The 22892-nt window shown below is 24.1% G+C and overlaps 1 protein-coding gene across 1 annotated transcript in view; it reads right to left on the bottom strand.

Moving 5' to 3' along the window:
• The window catches only part of LOC111631543 (Down syndrome cell adhesion molecule-like protein Dscam2), a gene marked incomplete at its 5' end in the record, with an annotated part of 67191 nt that overhangs the window by 13319 nt on the left and 30980 nt on the right, over positions 1–22892 (bottom strand). The window contains 10 exons of the mRNA XM_023375803.1: positions 824–994; positions 1616–1691; positions 1848–1954; positions 2274–2511; positions 2592–2662; positions 3829–3999; positions 5653–5784; positions 8392–8540; positions 8711–8858; positions 10472–10645. Of these exons, the coding sequence (XP_023231571.1) occupies positions 824–994; positions 1616–1691; positions 1848–1954; positions 2274–2511; positions 2592–2662; positions 3829–3999; positions 5653–5784; positions 8392–8540; positions 8711–8858; positions 10472–10645 (1437 nt within the window). The remainder of the gene's footprint in view (positions 1–823; positions 995–1615; positions 1692–1847; positions 1955–2273; positions 2512–2591; positions 2663–3828; positions 4000–5652; positions 5785–8391; positions 8541–8710; positions 8859–10471; positions 10646–22892) is intronic.

The following is a 22892-nucleotide window of genomic DNA, read 5'->3' as shown; positions in this document are numbered from 1 at the left end:
TTTAAACAGAATCGATTCAGTAAGAATATTCTCATTCGATAAGAATTCAGAAAAAAAATAATTTATTAATGGTATTCTAATGGACAAAAGTTTATTTTATTCATACTTTTTCAACATAACCGAAGAAATAAAAGAAAACTGTACTCCAGTTAAAGAATTATGAAGGGAATTTGTACATGTAACCTTTATTACTTGAGCAAATATTATCTACCATGCTAAAGTAAAAGAGATTCGCTTCATAAATGACATAAAATATCATATAAATATTATAACAGATAAAATATTTTTGATTCTACATATTATATCTTATATTAATAGAGTTATTATTAATAGAAAAAGAAAGTGGATTTTAATTTTAATAAAAGTATATATAGCTGCTACTTGAAGTAGATTTTTATTAATGTCTAGAAAGTTTTTATGGTAATTGTAAATTAATCTTACTTTCGTATTTTTATTTACACTAATCTTGTTTTATTTAATTTCGAAAATTAATATAATTTTCGAAATTAAATAAGAGATTATTGAACATATAATAGTGTTTTATATCAATATATTAATATATATTATTTAAAAAGTTAAAATCGTTTAATTTAATTTAATTTAAAATTATAACTTCATTAATGTTTTTGTTCATTATTACAAGTTTTATATATAAAGAAAATTTATTGTAAAAATATTAACAGATCTAAACTTTATGTTTTTTCTACAGAAGAATTTTTATATAATAAGTTAAAAATAATTTTCTATGAGAATGATAGTTTTTCAGTGAGGAATCTGAAGGTTATTTTTCAATTAAATTTCAGTCGATGGATAGATATATTACCTTCAGCAGCTGTTGTTACGGTGATTGTTTTGCTAGGTGAACTGTGACCAATACTGTTCTTGGCAAATACGTGGATGTTATAGCTAGTCATAGATTGCAGCCCAGTTATTGTTGCTGTGGTATCTGCACTGGATACAATGACTCTTCTGGAACGGTTAGATGGCCATTCCTCTAGAAAGAAAACATCAATTAAGAAGGATATAATAGTGCTGTCGATAAACTAACAGTTCGCCAATGCACTTATATCATCTAATTTATTACGTCATGAAATGAATATTCATTAAAATTATTTATTGTTATTATAGGAATAACTGTTAAAATGTTACGATTTAAATTAGTAAATTTAAATTTTAAATTAAAATTTTATATATATAACATACGCATACAGTAGTTAAATATTAATTAAATCAAAATTTATATTATAACATAAAATCTTTCAACTGTAACAATTCATTGAATAACTTTAATTAAACATTATGTTGTAAAAGGAAAGTAGACACTCCGAATTTTATGCTAGAAAAGTTTAATACGTATAAGTTATATTAAAATTTTATGTAGTATATGTTACGTATTTGATTATATAGGCTAATATGTAACAAATATATGCTTTATTATCTAATAATTCTCATAAGATAAACTTGATATAATGAAGTTATACATATTATTAAACTAGAAAAATTTTATGAATATCACGAGATCTTGATTATAAACTTTAGTGCACTTTGTCTTAATGTGTTAATTTCCTGTTCTATGACTAAAACAAACACATAACAAGATTACGTACGCTATTACCTTGGACAAAGCACATAAAGAATGCATTATTGGGTCTGAGAAACAAAAATTCTACGAAGATATCTATCGAGTATACCTTAATAATGTGTATAACATAAATCATTATAATAAAATTAATATTTAATTTGTAAATTATATTTATAAAAATAAAGTCTCAAATTAGAGAAAAGAAATCTAAAAAGTAAAAATTTTGCTTACAGCACATTAAAATTTTCTAATTAATATTTTAAACCAACCAACCATTTATTGGATTACTGTTATCTTCAGATGTTTCCCATTTTAAACTAATTGTATTTGATGTACTTCCAACAATATGCATGACTGGTGCTTTGGGTGGATCTGAAAATACATCGTTTAATTTAAACGAAAAATTCAGAAAATATTCAATTCTCTTTAAAACAGAATGCCAATTTTTAAAATAAGCTAGGAGTTATTTATTGTTTTTGATGTTTAATATGATGTTTCTATAATTTAATATCCTTTAGCGAAGAAATGAAAAATGCTGTTTACAAATATGCAGCCTATACGGTCCGTAAATTTTTGAAAATGTATTGATATCAAAGATAAGAAGACCAAACATTTTTCTCAAATTTTTCAAACTATAATCTAAAAAAATGTTGTATTATATACACATGTAATATCTTATATTATATCTTACCCATTAAAAACGTTTGAACTATGACTTCTTCAGAAGCTGGTCCTGCACCTTGGCTATTGAATGCTTGAACCACTATACTATATTTTGTTGATCTCTTTAAATTTGTAATTGTATACTCAGCTGTCATCTGATCTTTTTTAAGATGGACGGTTTTATATATATATTGGTTTGTACTTTCACTTTCTTTGTATCCTACATAAAAATCCTCAACTTGTACTCGTTCCGATCTAAATGGAATCTGTTTAAAATGTATTATTATGTAAAATAGATAAATGACATACATATGCAATTATAATTAATAAATTCAATTTATATTACCTCCCAAGTTACTCTCACTGATTTTGAATCAAGAGGAACCGCTTTGACATTCACTGGTGGATTTCTTGGAGCTATTTATAATTATTAAAATATCAAATATAGTATCAGAATTGTTACAAAGGGAGATTTAAAAACATTAGAGCGAAAAATTAAACATTTAATTAAACTAATACAACATCTTTATACTAAATTTTCATGCAATTTAAAATAAAAAAACACTTTAATATTTTCTTATATAATTAAGGATTCTTTATAGCAACAAAAATTTATAAAATTGTGAAATTGAAATTTTACATTTCGTTTCATTTATTATTTAAAAAACTCCATTTATAAATAATAATAATGCCGCAATAAAAGATATAAAAAATGTTAAATAATAATTTTTATTTTCCTCAAAGGAATTTTGTTTTCTTCATTTAAACAGAATCGATTCAGTAAGAATATTCTCATTCGATAAGAATTCAGAAAAAAAATAATTTATTAATGGTATTCTAATGGACAAAAGTTTATTTTATTCATACTTTTTCAACATAACCGAAGAAATAAAAGAAAACTGTACTCCAGTTAAAGAATTATGAAGGGAATTTGTACATGTAACCTTTATTACTTGAGCAAATATTATCTACCATGCTAAAGTAAAAGAGATTCGCTTCATAAATGACATAAAATATCATATAAATATTATAACAGATAAAATATTTTTGATTCTACATATTATATCTTATATTAATAGAGTTATTATTAATAGAAAAAGAAAGTGGATTTTAATTTTAATAAAAGTATATATAGCTGCTACTTGAAGTAGATTTTTATTAATGTCTAGAAAGTTTTTATGGTAATTGTAAATTAATCTTACTTTCGTATTTTTATTTACACTAATCTTGTTTTATTTAATTTCGAAAATTAATATAATTTTCGAAATTAAATAAGAGATTATTGAACATATAATAGTGTTTTATATCAATATATTAATATATATTATTTAAAAAGTTAAAATCGTTTAATTTAATTTAATTTAAAATTATAACTTCATTAATGTTTTTGTTCATTATTACAAGTTTTATATATAAAGAAAATTTATTGTAAAAATATTAACAGATCTAAACTTTATGTTTTTCTACAGAAGAATTTTTATATAATAAGTTAAAAATAATTTTCTATGAGAATGATAGTTTTTCAGTGAGGAATCTGAAGGTTATTTTTCAATTAAATTTCAGTCGATGGATAGATATATTACCTTCAGCAGCTGTTGTTACGGTGATTGTTTTGCTAGGTGAACTGTGACCAATACTGTTCTTGGCAAATACGTGGATGTTATAGCTAGTCATAGATTGCAGCCCAGTTATTGTTGCTGTGGTATCTGCACTGGATACAATGACTCTTCTGGAACGGTTAGATGGCCATTCCTCTAGAAAGAAAACATCAATTAAGAAGGATATAATAGTGCTGTCGATAAACTAACAGTTCGCCAATGCACTTATATCATCTAATTTATTACGTCATGAAATGAATATTCATTAAAATTATTTATTGTTATTATAGGAATAACTGTTAAAATGTTACGATTTAAATTAGTAAATTTAAATTTTAAATTAAAATTTTATATATATAACATACGCATACAGTAGTTAAATATTAATTAAATCAAAATTTATATTATAACATAAAATCTTTCAACTGTAACAATTCATTGAATAACTTTAATTAAACATTATGTTGTAAAAGGAAAGTAGACACTCCGAATTTTATGCTAGAAAAGTTTAATACGTATAAGTTATATTAAAATTTTATGTAGTATATGTTACGTATTTGATTATATAGGCTAATATGTAACAAATATATGCTTTATTATCTAATAATTCTCATAAGATAAACTTGATATAATGAAGTTATACATATTATTAAACTAGAAAAATTTTATGAATATCACGAGATCTTGATTATAAACTTTAGTGCACTTTGTCTTAATGTGTTAATTTCCTGTTCTATGACTAAAACAAACACATAACAAGATTACGTACGCTATTACCTTGGACAAAGCACATAAAGAATGCATTATTGGGTCTGAGAAACAAAAATTCTACGAAGATATCTATCGAGTATACCTTAATAATGTGTATAACATAAATCATTATAATAAAATTAATATTCATAACAGCATAATATATATATAGTAATTTTAGAATAATTAATTTATTCAACGTGAAGGAATAGTTCTGATTAGGATAATTTTGAAATTCTGTTATATTAATTAGGATTCAAATGCATTTAGAGATTTAATATATTTATACAAATTCTTTGATAGTAAATTTTAAATATATTTAAATATATTCAATAAGGCTGTCAAGTTTTTCTTCCTCTATTATTGTGAGATAAGGAAAATTTAATATAAATAATTATATACAGATATATTCAGATATAACTAAATATACTGTATATATATTAAATTTATTGAAATATTAGTAAATTTAATAGAATAATAAACTGAAAATTTCTTTCATTTCATATTATTTCCAAACATATACATATATTGTATATAGGCCTATGCATTTCTGACAAAATGCTCATTATAATAATATGCAATTTACAAGTGCAAAATATTCAGAAAATATTAAATTAATTTTTTGTACATATCAAAGATGTAGCTTTAAGCAATAGAAGATTACATTTGATTATGATGAGGTTTTTGACAAATGATTTTATGACACATTTTAAAATTATTCTTAGACACGCGATAAAAATACTGAAAGGAAAGTATGCAATTATATGCACATTTATAAGAAAACTTATTATTGAAGACGTAGCATTTAATTAAAGATTATCCCGCTAAAGAGATCGATATGCAAAAAGGAAAAGAAAAATTTGCACACATACACTCACACGTGCATTTGAATGTATACAAAAAAAGACAAATGGAGATTTCATAAAATGAACTGTAACCATTCATTACTAATCCAATAAAGAGAGAAAGATAATTATATAGATTAATAGACAACGATTATACTGAATGAATGCTATCAGAATGAACACACCTGTTCAATTCTCAACATATATTACCTACCTTTTTCCTGCTTATAACTGATGACGTAAGATGTTATTGGTGAATTACCAGAATAGGGAGGTGACCATAAAAGACTAGCTGCAGTACTAGTGACTTCAATAACACGTACGTCTTCGGGAGGATCCGGAGTTTCTAAGAACAAAATGAGAAATTTTGTATCAAACACGTCAACTGTTATTTTGAAATTAATCGATTATTTTTATTTCTGCATCATCAACTATGATTTTTCCAACTAGACAGAATTTTCTTTTGAATAATAAATGATTAAATGTTATACGTCAAGTTCCTCTTTCATTTTGCCAATAAAATTGATGTATTCATGTATACGTTATGTCAGGCTCGTTTATTTTGAAGTTTTTAGTTAGTTTGATAATCTTATGAATTTAACAAAATATTAAGGAAAACATGTAATGATTTAAAAGTCTTAAATTTGCATAATGAACAATCGATATATTTTTTTTATTTGTAAAAAAAATTGTAAAATTGCTAATGTATAAATTAAATTTATATGCAGAAATTTTTTCTATTTTTTATAGAATATATTTTCAAATATTATTGAAATATTTTATTAAATTTGATATGAAGAATTGATTATGGTAGTTACATTAAATTAAGAAAACATTTTTTTATTTAAGTTCACTTGTTATCGTACAGAGTACAATAACACACACACACACACACACACACATATATATATATAATAATTAAATTTAATATAATATATATATATATATCACAAATATATAAAATTTGATTATTCCTATTCGTTGTATAAACTTTAAATGAAGAAGATTTGCCATTAGTAATTTATTTCAATGTAAGTCATTCTGTACGATATCATTACTGAAATATCAAGGATTTAATGTAGAATTGTTGCAGGAATTACTGAGTCAACGAAAATTAGTTAAGGATACAGAAATTGGCAAAAATAGGCTTATCTCTGGCTATTCTTACTTGCTCAATTTATCGTCTTTAAGGCAATTAAGCTTATACTTCCAGTTAATTTTCATTTAATTATTTATTACTACACTGTTATATATTAAATCCTACATGTACTGTTCATATATATTTCTATTTCTTTATCTTCTACTTTCTCTTTCTCCCATTCTTTAGTATATACTTCTATTTTAAAATTTTCTTTTCTGATATGAAAAGAAAATTTTATGATATTAAAAGAATGTATATGTATGATATATATATACACACATTTTCATTTTTCCTACTCCCGTGTTCGTTATTATCATTAAATGTAAGTAAAGACTAAAATTGTATCTTACTGAAGTATTTCTACTTTAAAATTTATGTATAACAACGACTGATGTACTGTACTACCCAGTAATTGCATTGAAAATATATAAGAAAATATAAATAAATAAAAAATTGTCATATTCAATTTTTACAAAATATTAAGTAAAAAATTTACAAAAAATCTACTTTAAAGTAAAAAATATATACTTTACAAAGTCTCTTTTTTATTTAATGGCAGAAATCATTCGTGAATTTTTTCATTTATCCGTATCTTACTTTTATAGTAGTTTCAATGATTATCAATAAATTTTTATTATTTAATATTGCATTTCGATATTTAAAATAAAAAGCACAGCATTTCACTCATGAATGTTTTAATTCTCATATTATATTTTACGCAATTTTTAAAAATTAATAAAAAGTTAATAAATTTCAAAGTAAGTTATAAAATCACTAATATTAAAAACAACATTAATTTTTATTTAATTTTTTGATTAACTTATGCGTAAATTATTAATAATGTGAATTAATTAAAATAAATTAATAAATGATTAATTATTGCACTTTTTATTTCCCGAGGAAATTAAATTACGTAGTAGTGTCAGCTGATGTTCTTATAACATGTAAGTTTACGGCAATGTCAATTTTTTAAACGTAACATTATTCAACAGTTAGTATTAAAAAATTTCAAAAATATATCAATTAGTATGAAATTAAATCTAACTAATAATTATAATTTACATTTTTTTTTTTTAACTTATAGCAAGATGAGAATGAGTTAACTCTGTAAAGTAAATATCGAATTAATTTTTCAAGAATTAAGTTTATTTTAATCTTCTTATTTTCAATTTGATCAAGATCTACTTCAATCAAACTTTAAATTGTTAATGGATGTTTACATAATTTTAAAAGTAATATCATTAATTAAATATTTATTGCTTAGCAAGAGTATTTTAAATTGTCAACTTGACAACTATCTGCATTAATGTTAACTTACTAATAAAAATAATTCTTCAAAGAAGAAAAATATTTTAAAATAAATGCAAGGTTAATGGAAAAACTGTATTTAAACTCTTTAAAAATCCCAAGTTTTTCAGACTTATGCATATGATATTGTTTTTTTCTTTGAAGCATTATATCGAACTAAAACTAATTTAATATATATTAAAATTTTAAAACAGTAATATAATTAAATTATTACGGATAAATTATTATTTGATTCCATTATCCTATTAATATTTTCTGTAATGAATGTGAATGCAATTTATCTCAACAATAACATTTAGACTAGTCATTTACAGAAACTAAATTATTGGATATTTATCTTTAGTTTATATTAATGCATATTTATAAACAAACATTTGAATATAATTTCTGTTTCTTATCATATTAAACGTTCAAACCTAATGTATAAAGCAAATATCAAATGTAATTTCTTAAATTGTTATCTTTCGGATAAATTTAAATTTATCTCTTCTTGTTATAACTTACCTTGAACAATAAGTCTGACTTTTGTCTTCTGAATACCGTAAGGATTTGATGCTAAACAAGTGTAGGTGTTTGTATCCTCTCTTTCTGCATGTGATATTGTAACTAAGGAAGTTTTGATATCTGCTCTTTCAGTTTCTTCTATTGTATAGCTAAAATTTAATTTAATACTTTTACCAAAACTTAAATATATAAGTTAAATATAGTTAGGCATAGTAGATTTGCGATATATCATCATACATTTATAAAATTCATATTTTGAGTCAGAAATATTTGCAACATTCTCTAAATCATCTATTCATTATAACAGAAATATACTAACCGTTTTATTTGATATAATGCTAAAGGAAATCCTACTTTATCCCAACTTATTGTTAGAGGAGGATCTCCAGAAGCAGAGCAAGACAATGTTGCTCTTTCGGATTTCTTTACTTGTACAACTTGAGTTGAACTTTGTATTTGTGGAGCAGCTACGAAATAAGAAAAGAGAAGTATTAAATCACAGAAGATAAAAATAAAAGTATTGTATTGCGAAGTTATAAATCTTTACTTTTATAATACTCTTCGTGTAAGAAATTTTTCAGTTTAAATGATTTAGTGTTAAATTGAAATTTTAAAGTTAATATTAAAAAAAAAATTCATATATACAAAATTTAACTTTGAAAATAATGAAATCACTTTAAAATAAATTTATTCGTTAATGAATAAATTGAAATAATGTACTGAAGAAATTTGATATTAATTAAAATTCTGTTTAAAAGTAATTTCTAGCTTGGAAAATTTATGTAGAAAAATTTTAATTGCTTTATGATCTAACTGTGTTTAAAATTCTTGAAAATTATTTTTAAAGTATACTTTAAAATTATATTAACAAAAATTAAATTTGCAAGGCAAAATTTTATCAATTAACTATTTTTCATATAAATGAATTTTTCTTTCGTTTAACTCGGAACTTAATTTGTAAGCTTTAGAAATGATTTAATTAAGTATTGAAATAACTTTAAAATTTTTAATTTTATTTCCGTCAGCAAGAAATGACGAATGAACATAATATAAATAATTATTTTAAAAAACAAATATAATAGATCCGATTATTCATTTTATTTAATATAAAGGAATTATATTTATTCAATTGTTTACTTTACAATTAAAAGTTTAGCATAGACTCTCAAGAGTTGTATAATTTAAAATATTATTAAAAATTCCAGACAAATTAATTAGTTTAATTTCAAGTGAAATTCAAAATGGAATACAAAACAAAAACTTAGAAGGAAATTAAATTCCATATAAAGTTAATCGTTACTTTTTGAAAAAAGCAATGTGCTAAACTCATACAAAAGAAAAATTAAGTTGAAACAAACAATAAAAATCTCATATAGGATTTAAAGGATTGATTTTATGGAGGAAACTTGTTGGCTAAAGTCAAGATTTCTGTCTTTACTGACAGATTCGTTAGTTTTGAAATTAGCTCAATCTATTTTTGTACTTCTATAATGTCCTCTCGTGTCATTAGATAAGTTGTACCGGTTCTTTGCGTAAAGTAGAGTGCAATTAAACGATAGTCATTTTTTTTTCTTCCTTCCACTAACGTCTTCAAAACAACCATCTAGAAATTTTGTTTTAATGAGAAACATTTAAAACGATTTTGATATTCTAGCAAACGACAGAAATTCTAATGTCCCTTTGTAAATTGTGCAATAATAACAATCTTCTTAAATGACTTCAGATATTTGAACTTTATAAAAAAAATAAAAGAAACCAACACAATAATAATAATAATAATAATAAATTTTAATGACACGAATACTTTTCAATGAAAAAAGTATTAAAAATGGGGAAAAATGCACCTTACGGGTTTTTGATAGATAAATATTCTTGTTTAAAACTAAAATAAAATATCTTACATGTCATTTTTTATGATATTGATACAAAAAACGGATTTAATCATAGGATGTTCCTATAGTTAATTTATTACTTCTACTATAAAAGTCATACCACATTTACCAGGGAAATGTATATAATAAATTTTATGTTAGAAAAGAATCATACATAAATAGCTTAGTAACGTTATTTATATACGTACAGTGAACGGTTAACTGTACATCTTCTCTCAAAGGTTCTCCTACGTCATTACTAGTCTCACACATGTAATATCCAATATCAGTCTTTTCTGCAGCTGTGATCGTTAAAGAACCGTTTTCGAGAACATAAATCCGTGAACTGCTGAGTACGCTATGATATTCTTTCCTTTCTCCATCTGCATATTTTAACAAATGACTGTAATCACTTCTATCATTAGTAGAAATAAGGGTGATACTTTCGTTAATTTTAAAACTTTCTTAAACGTAAATTAAATATTAAAAAAACGAAAAAAAAAATACATCTATTACACGTAATTACTCATCATTAAAAATCATTTACTCCAAATACATATACACATAAAATAAAAAAAGTAAAAATTTATAGTCATTAAATTAATAATTTAAGATAAAACATAGCTATTAATAATTTAATTTCAACAAAAATTGTCCTTTTACTAATGGAAAAAAGTAATGAAAATTTTTGTTAAGATAGCTCATAAATATTATGTAAATCCAGACAGAAAATTTGATAAATGAAAGTAAAATATGACAGACAAAAAAAAATTCAATAAATTTACGCTGTAATAGATCATTTCAGTTTTTATTTTAATGGAGAGCTGTAAACTAAGAATATAAAATATCTATAAAACAAGATATTGCTCCACTCAACTAAATCTGGCAATGAAGTAAAGTAAGTTTCTTTGACCGTAATTAAATTAAGAAAGGCCATTATTTGTACATAAAAGTGTTATTTTTCTGAAAATGTCTCGAAAATAAAAAGCGAAATAATTAGTAATTTATGTTTACTTAGCTTTAAATTGTAGGTTATATTCTAATTTTAAAAAGAAATAAAGTATTCATATTATAATCCAATTTGCATTCTTAAACTTCGCTTAAGTCGAAGTAAAGTTTAAGACTTGAAAAACTGTATATACCTGTTTGAGTTTTAAGGTTATTATATAGGCAAAATATGATTACAGTCAGTTAAAAAATATTGACTTGTTTTTAACTTTTATAATGTAAAACTGATTTTAAAATATATTTTTTCTTGTTAGACACTCTTGTTTGGAGATAAATTTTTTTATTATTATTTAAAAAGCTTATAAAAAATGCAGGCAGCAAAGACATCGCTCATTTATCACTCTTCTTGAAGTCTTATATACCTAAAAATTTAATTTAGCGTAAAAATACAATAATAATACAATATATAGTAAATAATTGATCTAAGGAAAAGAAGTTAAAAAAAAAAAAAAAAACAGTTTAAAGTATATATTGAGCAGAAAGTAGGCAATAAATCATTGTACTAGTGTACAAAATTTTGTAGAAAGAAGAAAAAAAAAATACTGTAAATGTGACATCAGCTTTAGCCTCAGAAACAGGATTTAGATTTATATGCTGATCCTATATAAAAGAGTAAAGCTGCAATTTCCCGACTAAATTTTTTTTTCCTAGAAAAATAAAATGACTTATTTCAAATAAATTCTACTTTGTAAAAAGTTTGACTAAAAAAAATTTTGTTTTTTATTGTCAAAAATATAATTTTTTTTTCGTTGCAGGAAAATTGTTCATGTAAAACTTTCAGGAGTAAAGAATAATTAAATTTAACAACGTAAACAAAATTTGCTGTACAGTATAATAATTACTTTATAACCATCAAACTAAGCTATTATCAGTAGATGTTTCTATCAGATAGGATTAAATTGAAAATTAATTTCAGTACACCAATTAGATATGCCTTTAGCAATAAAATCAAACCACAAATTTCTAATTTCTGTAGAACATCATACTTAATTAATAGAAGCTTCAATCAACTATGATGTTGAACCAAGTTGATAACATGGATTAGTCTTTCGTCTGTATCATATAGATTAAGTTAGAAAACAAGGAAGAATATTAATCTATGATTGATATTATTAATAGAAATTGCTATTACATCAAATAATAATGAATTTTTTCCAACTTATTATTAATTAATATCAGTTGCATCTAAGACAATTTTTCGATTAGAAAAATGATGAACAAGTAACACAGTTTTCGAAATAAAATAAAAAAGAAAAAAAAATAAAATGTTAAGATACATATTATCTACTATAAATCATTTAAAAGAGCTGAAGGTTGTAGTTTTTTAATGCAAAATTACATTTTTAAAATAGTTTTCCAAGTAGAGTTTTTAAAAAGAAATGTTTAAATGTGACCTAGATCTTTAAACATTTGCAAAGAATTTCTAACATTTTTAGATTATTATATTCTAAAGATAGTTTAAGAAGAGGAATATTCTATTCATTTTAGATATTTTAATAAAGATAATTTATCTGTAAATAATATAAAAATCTCGAAATGAATATGAGTTAGCATTAAAGCAAATTAATGAAATTTGTTATATTAGAAGATTAAGAAAAGAAGTATTTTGTATATTTTTAGAGTATAAAATGTCAAAACAGTAAAAACTGCACGACGTCAAAAAATGTAATAAAAAATAACGTAAATACATAATATATAAAATTATTTTTTATACGTAATAAACAGCATCGTACATAAAATTATTATCCACAAATAATAAAACATAAAAAGTAAAAATATTACTAATTAAGCGAGATAATTGTACAGCTAGCAATAGCAATGATAAACTCTTTATAATAAAGTGATATTTAAAAAAAAATTCTTTTAAAAATTACCAAATCAATTATTTATTGTTAATGATCCTAATAATTTAACTATCAGATATATCGCATTTCCTAATTCCACACACTATCTGCATTCATTTTCGATCTTTCCACTTGCCAATTATGTTACAGAATTTCTAAAAATGATGTAACACAATCTTTAAATCTTTATTGTTGCGTAATTTGTACCTTCTCTTCCCTCAAATAAAGATCTATAACTATTATTTTAGTAAACTATTATTATTACATCAAATATCTAAGTATTTTAAAATCACATTAACGATCACTTTAAATCAATTTATATTTTTTAGAATTAAGTTTAATGATAATTACAAATATTTTCTGCAAAAAATTAAATAATTAAATAAAAAATTTACACAAGTAAAATAAAAATATAAAAAGAATCAGTTAAATTATAAAGTAATAACACGGAAAAAACCAAGAAAGAAAACATTATATTTATTTATTCACTTATTTGAAACGAAATAAAATAAAAATACATGTATAGAAGTTTAATATAGACATAACATTTAGATTATACTAGTGTCCGAGTACTAATAAATATCATAATACAAGATAAATATTTAGTCTTATATATACAAAATAGCTTGAGGTAAAATATAAAAATAGGCACATTAAAAACGCAACAGTACATCGTAAGATGCAACAATTTATATTAACCAAGAAAACAAAAATAGCTTTTAATTAAATCTGTTATTCAGTTTTTCATAAATGAATGTAAATCTTTAAATAGGAAAGTGTGTATTAAAAAATATATATATTTTTTTTATTTATCTATCATTACTGAGAATATTAATAGTTTAAAATTAAAAATGATCAACAATTTCTGTTTATTTTTTATTTCATAGCGTTTATACAAAGATTCATTATAGAAAGTATAACGTCAGAAAGTAATTTCACGTATAATTTAAAGGTAAAAAAAAATTAAAAAATGCTTCTTCGAGTTTGAAATCACTTTTGAAGAATAAACGAAACTGCTAACGATAAGTCTTTCTACAACAACAGCTGTTTCTAGCGTACGAATAAATCTGTCATAGTCATTTCAATCTGGAATTCTTATAGAAAGGAAAATTTAAAAAGAAAAATAAAAAAAAAATTGCTATCAATCGAATTCGCCAAAACACTATTATCATTATAATCATTTGATGAAAAGTTTGAGAAAACGAATTGTTCTTGCGATAGTTAAATTTCGAGATTACAAGTATCTTGTAATATCTCTGACCCAGATCTGTCAAGTAACAAGAAATAACAACTTTGAATAATTTATCATTCTTAGAAATTTAATATATACAAAACTGACAAAGAATATATATATATATATAAAACAATCTAATGAATGTTTTCAAAACTGGGCTATGTTTTACTATGAAATTTATTAAAATTTTTGATTTCTTAGCATTCATAACTGATGCTAGTAGAAGGAAAATAGGATGACCCATATCTTCAAACATTGTCTTATAAATAGCATACCAAACGCAAGTTTAATGCCGAATTTAATGGGGCTTAAAGACATTTTCCATCTTTCTTTACAGCTTGGTCATATTATTGGGTGTATTTTCTAACAGAGCACAAGGAATTCTTGCTATGATCACAAAATCGATATCGCTTGATCGACTACTTAAATATTTTGTCAATAAAATGACTGACTTCTGGATACGAAAAAACGATTTTTGATTTTACTCTTTTTCCATCTTATCGTGACGGATAATGGCATCCGATTATGGAAAGAAAACATTAATGCATAACTAGTTATCTATAATGGAATAAACCTTAATAAGAAACATACTATTTTTTGAATTATTTTTGTTTCTTCCTGTTAAAAATAATGGATGAAACCTCACTAATTCGAATGCTTCATATTCAGAAGTAATTTTAAAATAAATTGTTTTACATTAATGGAGTTTACGTTGATATCGTCCGAGTTTAGATTACATAAATAAAAAAAATAATGCAATTTTAATCTTTCAATGATCTATCAGATGAGAAATTTTCAATAATTAAGAAAATTCTTTCCAAACGTAAAATACAGAATTTTTTTTAAAAAAATACAGTTTTCTTTATCCAAAATCAAAATAAAATATATTTTTAGTAGATTATATCATTTATTGTAATATTTTTTCTATCAGCACACTGTATAAACATAAATATCACAATAAAAACTTTTAATATATTTTTCACCATTATATAGAACATAACTAAACTAAAAATGGACTTTTTAAAGTTAAAAAAATTATCTTAAACTTCTAACCGCTAGATAATATCACTCATATTTTTATACGTTGATAGAATTTATAACAACTTTAAAAAAAGTTTAATTTATAAAATAATACAAAATGCAATTAAATGCAAAATAAAGCTATTTTGTCATTTAAAAATATAAAGAAATTCAAAATTAATTAAAATCTTTAAAGAAATTTTAAAATTATATTATTTTAAAAAATTCTCATTATTTTAAATATAATTAAAGCTATCTTTTTAATAGTGTAAGAAGCTGAGATAGATAAGAAATTAGCTTGCTATGGTATAGTGGCTTGAGTTAAGGAGGCAAACCACGTCAACTAAACTGGCAATGATAGCCCTCTGGAGAAGGTTATATTACCTTTATTAGACTGTTCCTAGAACATTTACACAGAGGCCAGAAAAACAATAAGATTATCGCTCTTTTCCATATCGTCACTCTTCCTAATCAGTTTTTCTTCGATTTATTTAAAATCGCTGACGTTTAACACATATTTTAGCAATAAAAACAAAAAGCACGACAATACAATAATTTTCCTTCAAAAAATTCCGTAAAAATAAAAAAAAAATACAATAAATATTTAATGCAAATTCAAATACGTATTTTGCATAATAAACTCAATTACTTTAATGTTTTCAGAAAATTTAAAGTACAAACAAATCGTAACTTATTGTTAAATTCTATTATAAAAACATAATTTTACAGTTAAAATGAGAAAATTTAATTTCAAATGTTTTTCTTAATTGTTTTTTTTCTTCTTTTTTAATATTTTTCTCGAAATTTAAATGATTAATACACATAAATTTTGTATTAATCTTAACTTTAGCTAAGAAAGAGCCATTAAAATACAGTAAATATAGAAAGAGTAAGATAAAAATCATATAATTTTTTCTTGTAAATTTGATGTTCAGAACATAAATCGAAATCAAAGTTTGATTACGCTGTGACTTTTCTTAATTTAATTAGACACAGGCACGGAAGCTGTAATTTTCTGTCAGATAATCAGTTACACGAAATTGCAGATACATTTAGGATTATATCTCGATTCCTAACTTTTGGATCTATTGACGTTGATGGAACCATTTATACGTTGATTTTATCTTTCTCTCTACTCTCGCTGATTGCATCGTTCAACAATTTAACTCAGTAAAGTTTAAAAAATAATTCTTAAATATAAAATTTTATAGCTTTTATTTTAAAAATGAATATACTTATATATATATAAATTCAGCTCGTTTATATTTATTTTTTAAAGCTAGAAACGCATCAGTGAAGAGAACATGATTTCGTAAAGAGAAGAATGCTTAAAGAAAATGAGAAAAATCATGATCTTGAAATGCGCTTGTAATCTTTCAGCGAAAAGTTGGAAACAAATAACTTCTAATGCACAACAAACCAGATTATCTTTTACGCTTATACGTTACTAGAATTGAGGTCGCAATTTCCTCTTCATTTTCCGTTCCGGCTATTTCACAAACTCATACAAATCTTTCACAGCACGCATTTTCAACACACTAAAATATAAATCACCGAAATCTTCTCTTCACTTTCCATTCTTACTAAAATTTATACTCTTTATCCGTTTCCTATTTACATAACCATATGCAACTTTCGCATTCCTTCCTTCCTTCATCTTCTAAATTTCTCAGTAAACTATATCGCGATGAAAATTTAGGAAGATTTGTTTACGTTCATTTTTATACAGAATTCTAAACTTTATTCTTTAGTTTAGACTTACTTTCTTTTAATTTAATAATTTTTAATAATTATCTATTGTTCGTTATATTGTTAATTTAATGGGAAGTTAGCCAAATTTATTTAAACTTGTCTTTCATCGACTTCGTACAACTCAATATTGACTATTATCTCAGTATATTAAATTTACTAAGCTTTTAATGCATTTAATTAGTTAACTATTTAAGGAGATCTCTGGCGAAATTGATGATAATTATTATAAAATCATGAAATTCTATAGATTCAATTGAAGTTGATTTATCATTTACACGAATTTTATAGTTTATATTAATCACAAATAATTCAGAATTTATGATTTAATCCATTCATTACACACAATTAATAAACAAACATTCTCCTACCATTAATCTTCTGGTTCATAAAGCAACTAAGTTCTCACAGCAATTAAAAGTTTTATTTCAACAAATAAACTCCACGCAAATAACATTTGTAAATGCGCATTGAATATTAAATTATATCAATTATTAATTTCGTCTGCCCCATCATCCCACTGTTGCCTGTAATATTCTATTTCGAAACTACTCATTCTCTTCCCCGGTGTATCATAAAAAAAGTGAGTAATGGTGATCTTTATACTGAGCCCGCATTCCTCTGCCACCACTCCCCTTTTTATGAAGTGATATAGAGAAAAATTGTCCCAGTTCTATGCCTTAAACAACTCTGTAAAAAAATTAAACCCAACGGATCTTTGAAGTTAGGTCTTTCATGGAAGTTCTTTTAAAAACCATTATTTTACTTCTAGCTCTCATTATCTTTACTTTTTAGCCGCAAGAGAAGACCGCCTATATTGGACCTCTGCCTAAATTGTATTTTTGATGTAAAGCTAAAAACACCTGCACTAAAACTCTTATTTAGAAGAAGTATATGAAACTTATATCCAGCTGATATTAAAGGATAAATTTTAATAACGTTCAACTTATTCAATATTAAATGCTTATAATTAAGATAGATTTCTCTCCTAATTATAAGCTAAAGAAATTAAGTATTTTATTATTAATTACAGAAATTATTTTTAACTGAACATAAATTATATTACAGTATAACTAAAATAGAATTTTATTTTAAATAAGTTAAGAAATAATGTCTAACAAGAATACTTTTTTCTTAAAATCTTTGATAATAAGTACAGAATTGCCTGCTTTTAAAACTAACAAACATTAATGGAACTAGAAGAAGTAATGTCTCACTACTGCTAATAAACAGATTCAAATAAAGTCCTTTAGCTGAAGTAAAAAAGAGAAGAAGAAACAAAAACAAGTTTAATTTACTGCATTCTCTGAATGAGTCATCTTTGAGCTGCTGGTGAATGCTACCAATACCAATCGTGTATCGACGTTGTGATGTAAGATGGATTAACGATAACTGAGTTGTACAAATTAGGTGTATTCTAAGATTACAATCGGAAGAAAACACTGCGAAATTTATATTATATAAACTATATTTACTTTTATATTTTAAAAAAAATGTTAAAGAAATATACAAATAGTACTAGAAATTTTATTATATAAACAGAAAAAATTCACATCAAATATTAATTTGCAAAATGGGATTTTTTTTATCTACTTTTAAAAAATTCAGTTTAGCTATTTTGTCATTTAAAAATATAAAGAAATTCAAAATTAATTAAAATCTTTAAAGAAATTTTAAAATTATATTATTTTAAAAAATTCTCATTATTTTAAATATAATTAAAGCTATCTTTTTAATAGTGTAAGAAGCTGAGATAGATAAGAAATTAGCTTGCTATGGTATAGTGGCTTGAGTTAAGGAGGCAAACCACGTCAACTAAACTGGCAATGATAGCCCTCTGGAGAAGGTTATATTACCTTTATTAGACTGTTCCTAGAACATTTACACAGAGGCCAGAAAAACAATAAGATTATCGCTCTTTTCCATATCGTCACTCTTCCTAATCAGTTTTTCTTCGATTTATTTAAAATCGCTGACGTTTAACACATATTTTAGCAATAAAAACAAAAAGCACGACAATACAATAATTTTCCTTCAAAAAATTCCGTAAAAATAAAAANATATATTTCATAATTTTTATGAATAATAAAATAATTTCTTCAAAATATATTGCTTTACTTAATAATTATAAAACATTCTAATATATATGATATTTTCATCTCTTATATTAAAACTTTATGACTTCATTTTTCAAATAAAAGTAAGAAAAATATAGTTTCATATTAAACTTAAACAGATCAACTTACACGAAGACATTAAGATGTATTTGGAGTTGTTTAAACGAATTATATCCAAATGAATGGCACAGTCTTTGTAAAGAGGTCACGCAAAAATTTGAATTCTAATATAATTTGCATTTTTTATCTGATAGTTTTGAAATTTATATTTAATTGTATTGTAACAACATTCAACGATTTCCATAATTTAAACTATAATAAATAAAAAATGGGTCACAATAAAAAATAATTTAAAATAGTCTAATGTACTGTACTTTAATGTTTAATCATTATTTTATTAAACATTAAACTTTAATTATTATTAAGCTAATAATTTTAAAAATTAATAGTAGTAAAAATAAATTTTCTATCTTTCGGGAGAAATAATGTACAGGTAGAGTCATTTTTTTATATCCATAAGCACATTATATAATAAAGTTTTAAAAATAAAACAAAACATGTTTCTAGGTTTCCAATGAAAATATATTATTAAAGAAACCTGTAAACATGGAAATTATTTACATTTTTATTAATAAAAAGCTCGATACAAAATATGAACGGTTTTTCAGAAGAAAAAAAAAACAAGAATCTGAATTGTGTAGTTAAATTAAATAAAAATGAAAAATAAATAGATTTAAAAAACAATAATTTTTAATTAACTGCGTAAAATTTAAGACATTTGCGTTTATTATACTTAAACATTTGCCATTAGTGATATTTCAAAATTATTCTAAGTTTACATTGCAAATAATTTTAAACTTTAAACTACAATCCACTGATTTGTAAAGCTATATTTTTTCGATTTGATATTTACGAGTATAAAACTTTCAAACTCATTTAGAGTTTCAATCACTGCTTTCTTTATGACAGTAATAATGATAAAATTTACGCTCAAGTTTCAATCGGGAACACCTACCAACTTTCATTACACATTAAGAACAAAATTATTGTTCTTTCTGTCATATCTATACGATTGATTTTCCCGTTAGTTTTTATTGATAATCGAAAATTAAATCACTTAATTCTGTGAAATGAGTTAAATTTTATGAATATTTGTTCTTGTGATAAATTTTATTATACTTTAAATTTATTAAATTTAAAGCTTAATTTATATAGGCCCTATATATATATATTTATTTATTTATTACATATATGAGTTTTAATTTTGTCGCTTACAATCTAACTTCTTACTTTTCTTAACATATAAAATATTGCTATTTATTAAAACTAGTTTAGTTTTAAATTCAAATTTATTCTATATTTATATTCAGTTAAATTTTCATTCTGTCATTAATTTTATTTTTAAAATTGATCGTTTTATGATAATTGAAAATAGAGATAAAGTCAAGGAGAAACGACGAATTAAAAACTAATGATTTTTATAAATTAAGAAAATTTAAACATTTAAATATTATAATTAATAGAGTCAATTCAATTGAATTTAATTACAACTATTTTGTTAATTAAATTAAAGTTTTTTTATATAATTTATTTTTTTACGATTTAATTTAAATAGCATTTTCATTTCTGGAGAAAGTATATCTAAGAATATATTAATGCCCTACAAATAAATGTCTGCTGTGTAATTTGACTCCTAGAGATTTTTGCGGATAACTTTATCTCGTTCTATATACAGTAATCATCATAAACAGGCACCTCGTATATTTTATATGCAATTTTCTCAGGTTTCTACATATGAGAATCATAACTTTATGCCTACTTCTTGTTGATACTTAGAAATTCATATGATGTAAGTGCATAATTACAGGCAGAAAGCGCACCAAGAATGGCGTTCTGAAGGATCGAAGTTTCTGTTCTGTAATCTAAATAATGCAATTTATTGGTATTATCTTTATCTAATTCGTAATAAAGCGTATTACAAAAACTAGAGACCCGAATAATTCATTTAACAGGTTATGGACCCAGGATACACTTCCAGAACGCTGTCGAATTAATAATCGAATGAAATTCAGGAAAGGCTGCAATTTGAAAAAATTGTAGACCTATAAATTCCCACTGCCGTCTACCTATCTGTCTATATTTCCTTAATCTCGAGAATGGAGTTGGATAGAGGAAAGACGAGATCAGATATGGAAATATTAGGAGCAGGAGGTCCCAATTACTTATATATGAGCTTCCGATGAAAACCGGAAGTCACGTTATTTCAATTCAAATTTTTCCTCTGAAAGGTGTTAGATAACCGGTACGACTCTATTGTTAAAGGAAAAGTATGATGTACAGGGGCAAGCCACTACTAATTTGAGGTGGAAAACATATATTTTAAATTAAATAAATTAAAAATATAATTAAAAATTGTAACTCGGCATTTTGACGATGTCGTGATAAATAATTGCTCGTTCTAGAATAGTCTTTAAATCGTAACCCGATAGCTCCGATCAACTTTAAAATGAATACTCAATTGTTTCAAATAGAAAAGTTGAATAAAGGTAATTATGATTACTGGAAAATGCAAATTAAAATGCGTTTAATACAAAATGGCCTTTCGAAATATGTTGAAGAACCAAAGGATGAGTCTGATGAGGAATGGAACAAAAAGGACCAAGAGACTTTAGCAACAATTGTTTTAAGCATAAAATCCTCAGAAATAATTCACGTTAAAAGATGTAACGCATCAAAAAAAGCGTGGAACAAACTAAAAGAAATACATCATCCGAAAGGACCATTTACGAAAGTAAGTCTTATGAAATAATTACAAAGTCAAATCAAAGTATGAAGGAATATTTAGATGCCTTCTTTGGAACACTTGATAATTTATCAAGGCAGAAATTGACGCACGTGTTTCCGACGACTTCCTCTCCATTCTGTTCCTTTGCGAACTTTCTGATGAATACGAGAATTTTAGAGTAGCAATTGAAAGCAAAGATCAATTTCCTGAACCCAACGTATTAAAGGTAAAACTTCTAGAAGAGGACATGTGAGAGGAAAGTTGATATAACAAGTAAGCAGACAGTCTTCGTGGGACACTCAAATGAAAATAGACAAAGATTAACTTAACCTTAAGAAAAGAAGCAATTTTCTTTCAAACAAGGGCACGGGATTAACGCAAATTAATCCACAAAAGGTGCAATTGTCCAACAATAAAACAACTTAAGCTGCTGGAAGGTGCTCGATTTTGCTGAAAACATTAATTAATTCGAAAGAAGATTCGCTACTTTTGGAAAATGTACTATCTATACCTGACTTTTAATATTTTTAACTGACATTTAATTTCAATCAGTAAGTGTATCCAGGGATTTTATACCGTCACATTGAAGAGTAAATATGAAAAGCAAGCTTAGAAAATACCAAAACTAAAGAGATTTTGGCATAAGGCATTAAAAGGAACGGGCTTTATGTTTTAAGACAATCTACTGAAAGTTCTACTCTAACTACTATAGACCATAAAAGTCAATCAGAAGAAATTAATCCAAAAATGAAAGATATCCAGATATGGCACAGCAGGCTTAGACATCTAAACTACGACGATCTGAAAAAATTAGAAACATAAGAAATGGTGTATGGCTTGCAATTTAATAATTTTTCCGAAGAATTTGAGGTT

Source organism: Centruroides sculpturatus, unplaced genomic scaffold (assembly GCF_000671375.1).
Source record: "Centruroides sculpturatus isolate CEXI.00-Female unplaced genomic scaffold, Cexi_2.0 scaffold712, whole genome shotgun sequence".
Classification (NCBI taxonomy): domain Eukaryota; kingdom Metazoa; phylum Arthropoda; class Arachnida; order Scorpiones; family Buthidae; genus Centruroides; species Centruroides sculpturatus.
The sequence above is the reverse complement of the archived record's forward strand: the minus strand, read 5'-3'. Positions and strand labels throughout refer to the sequence as shown.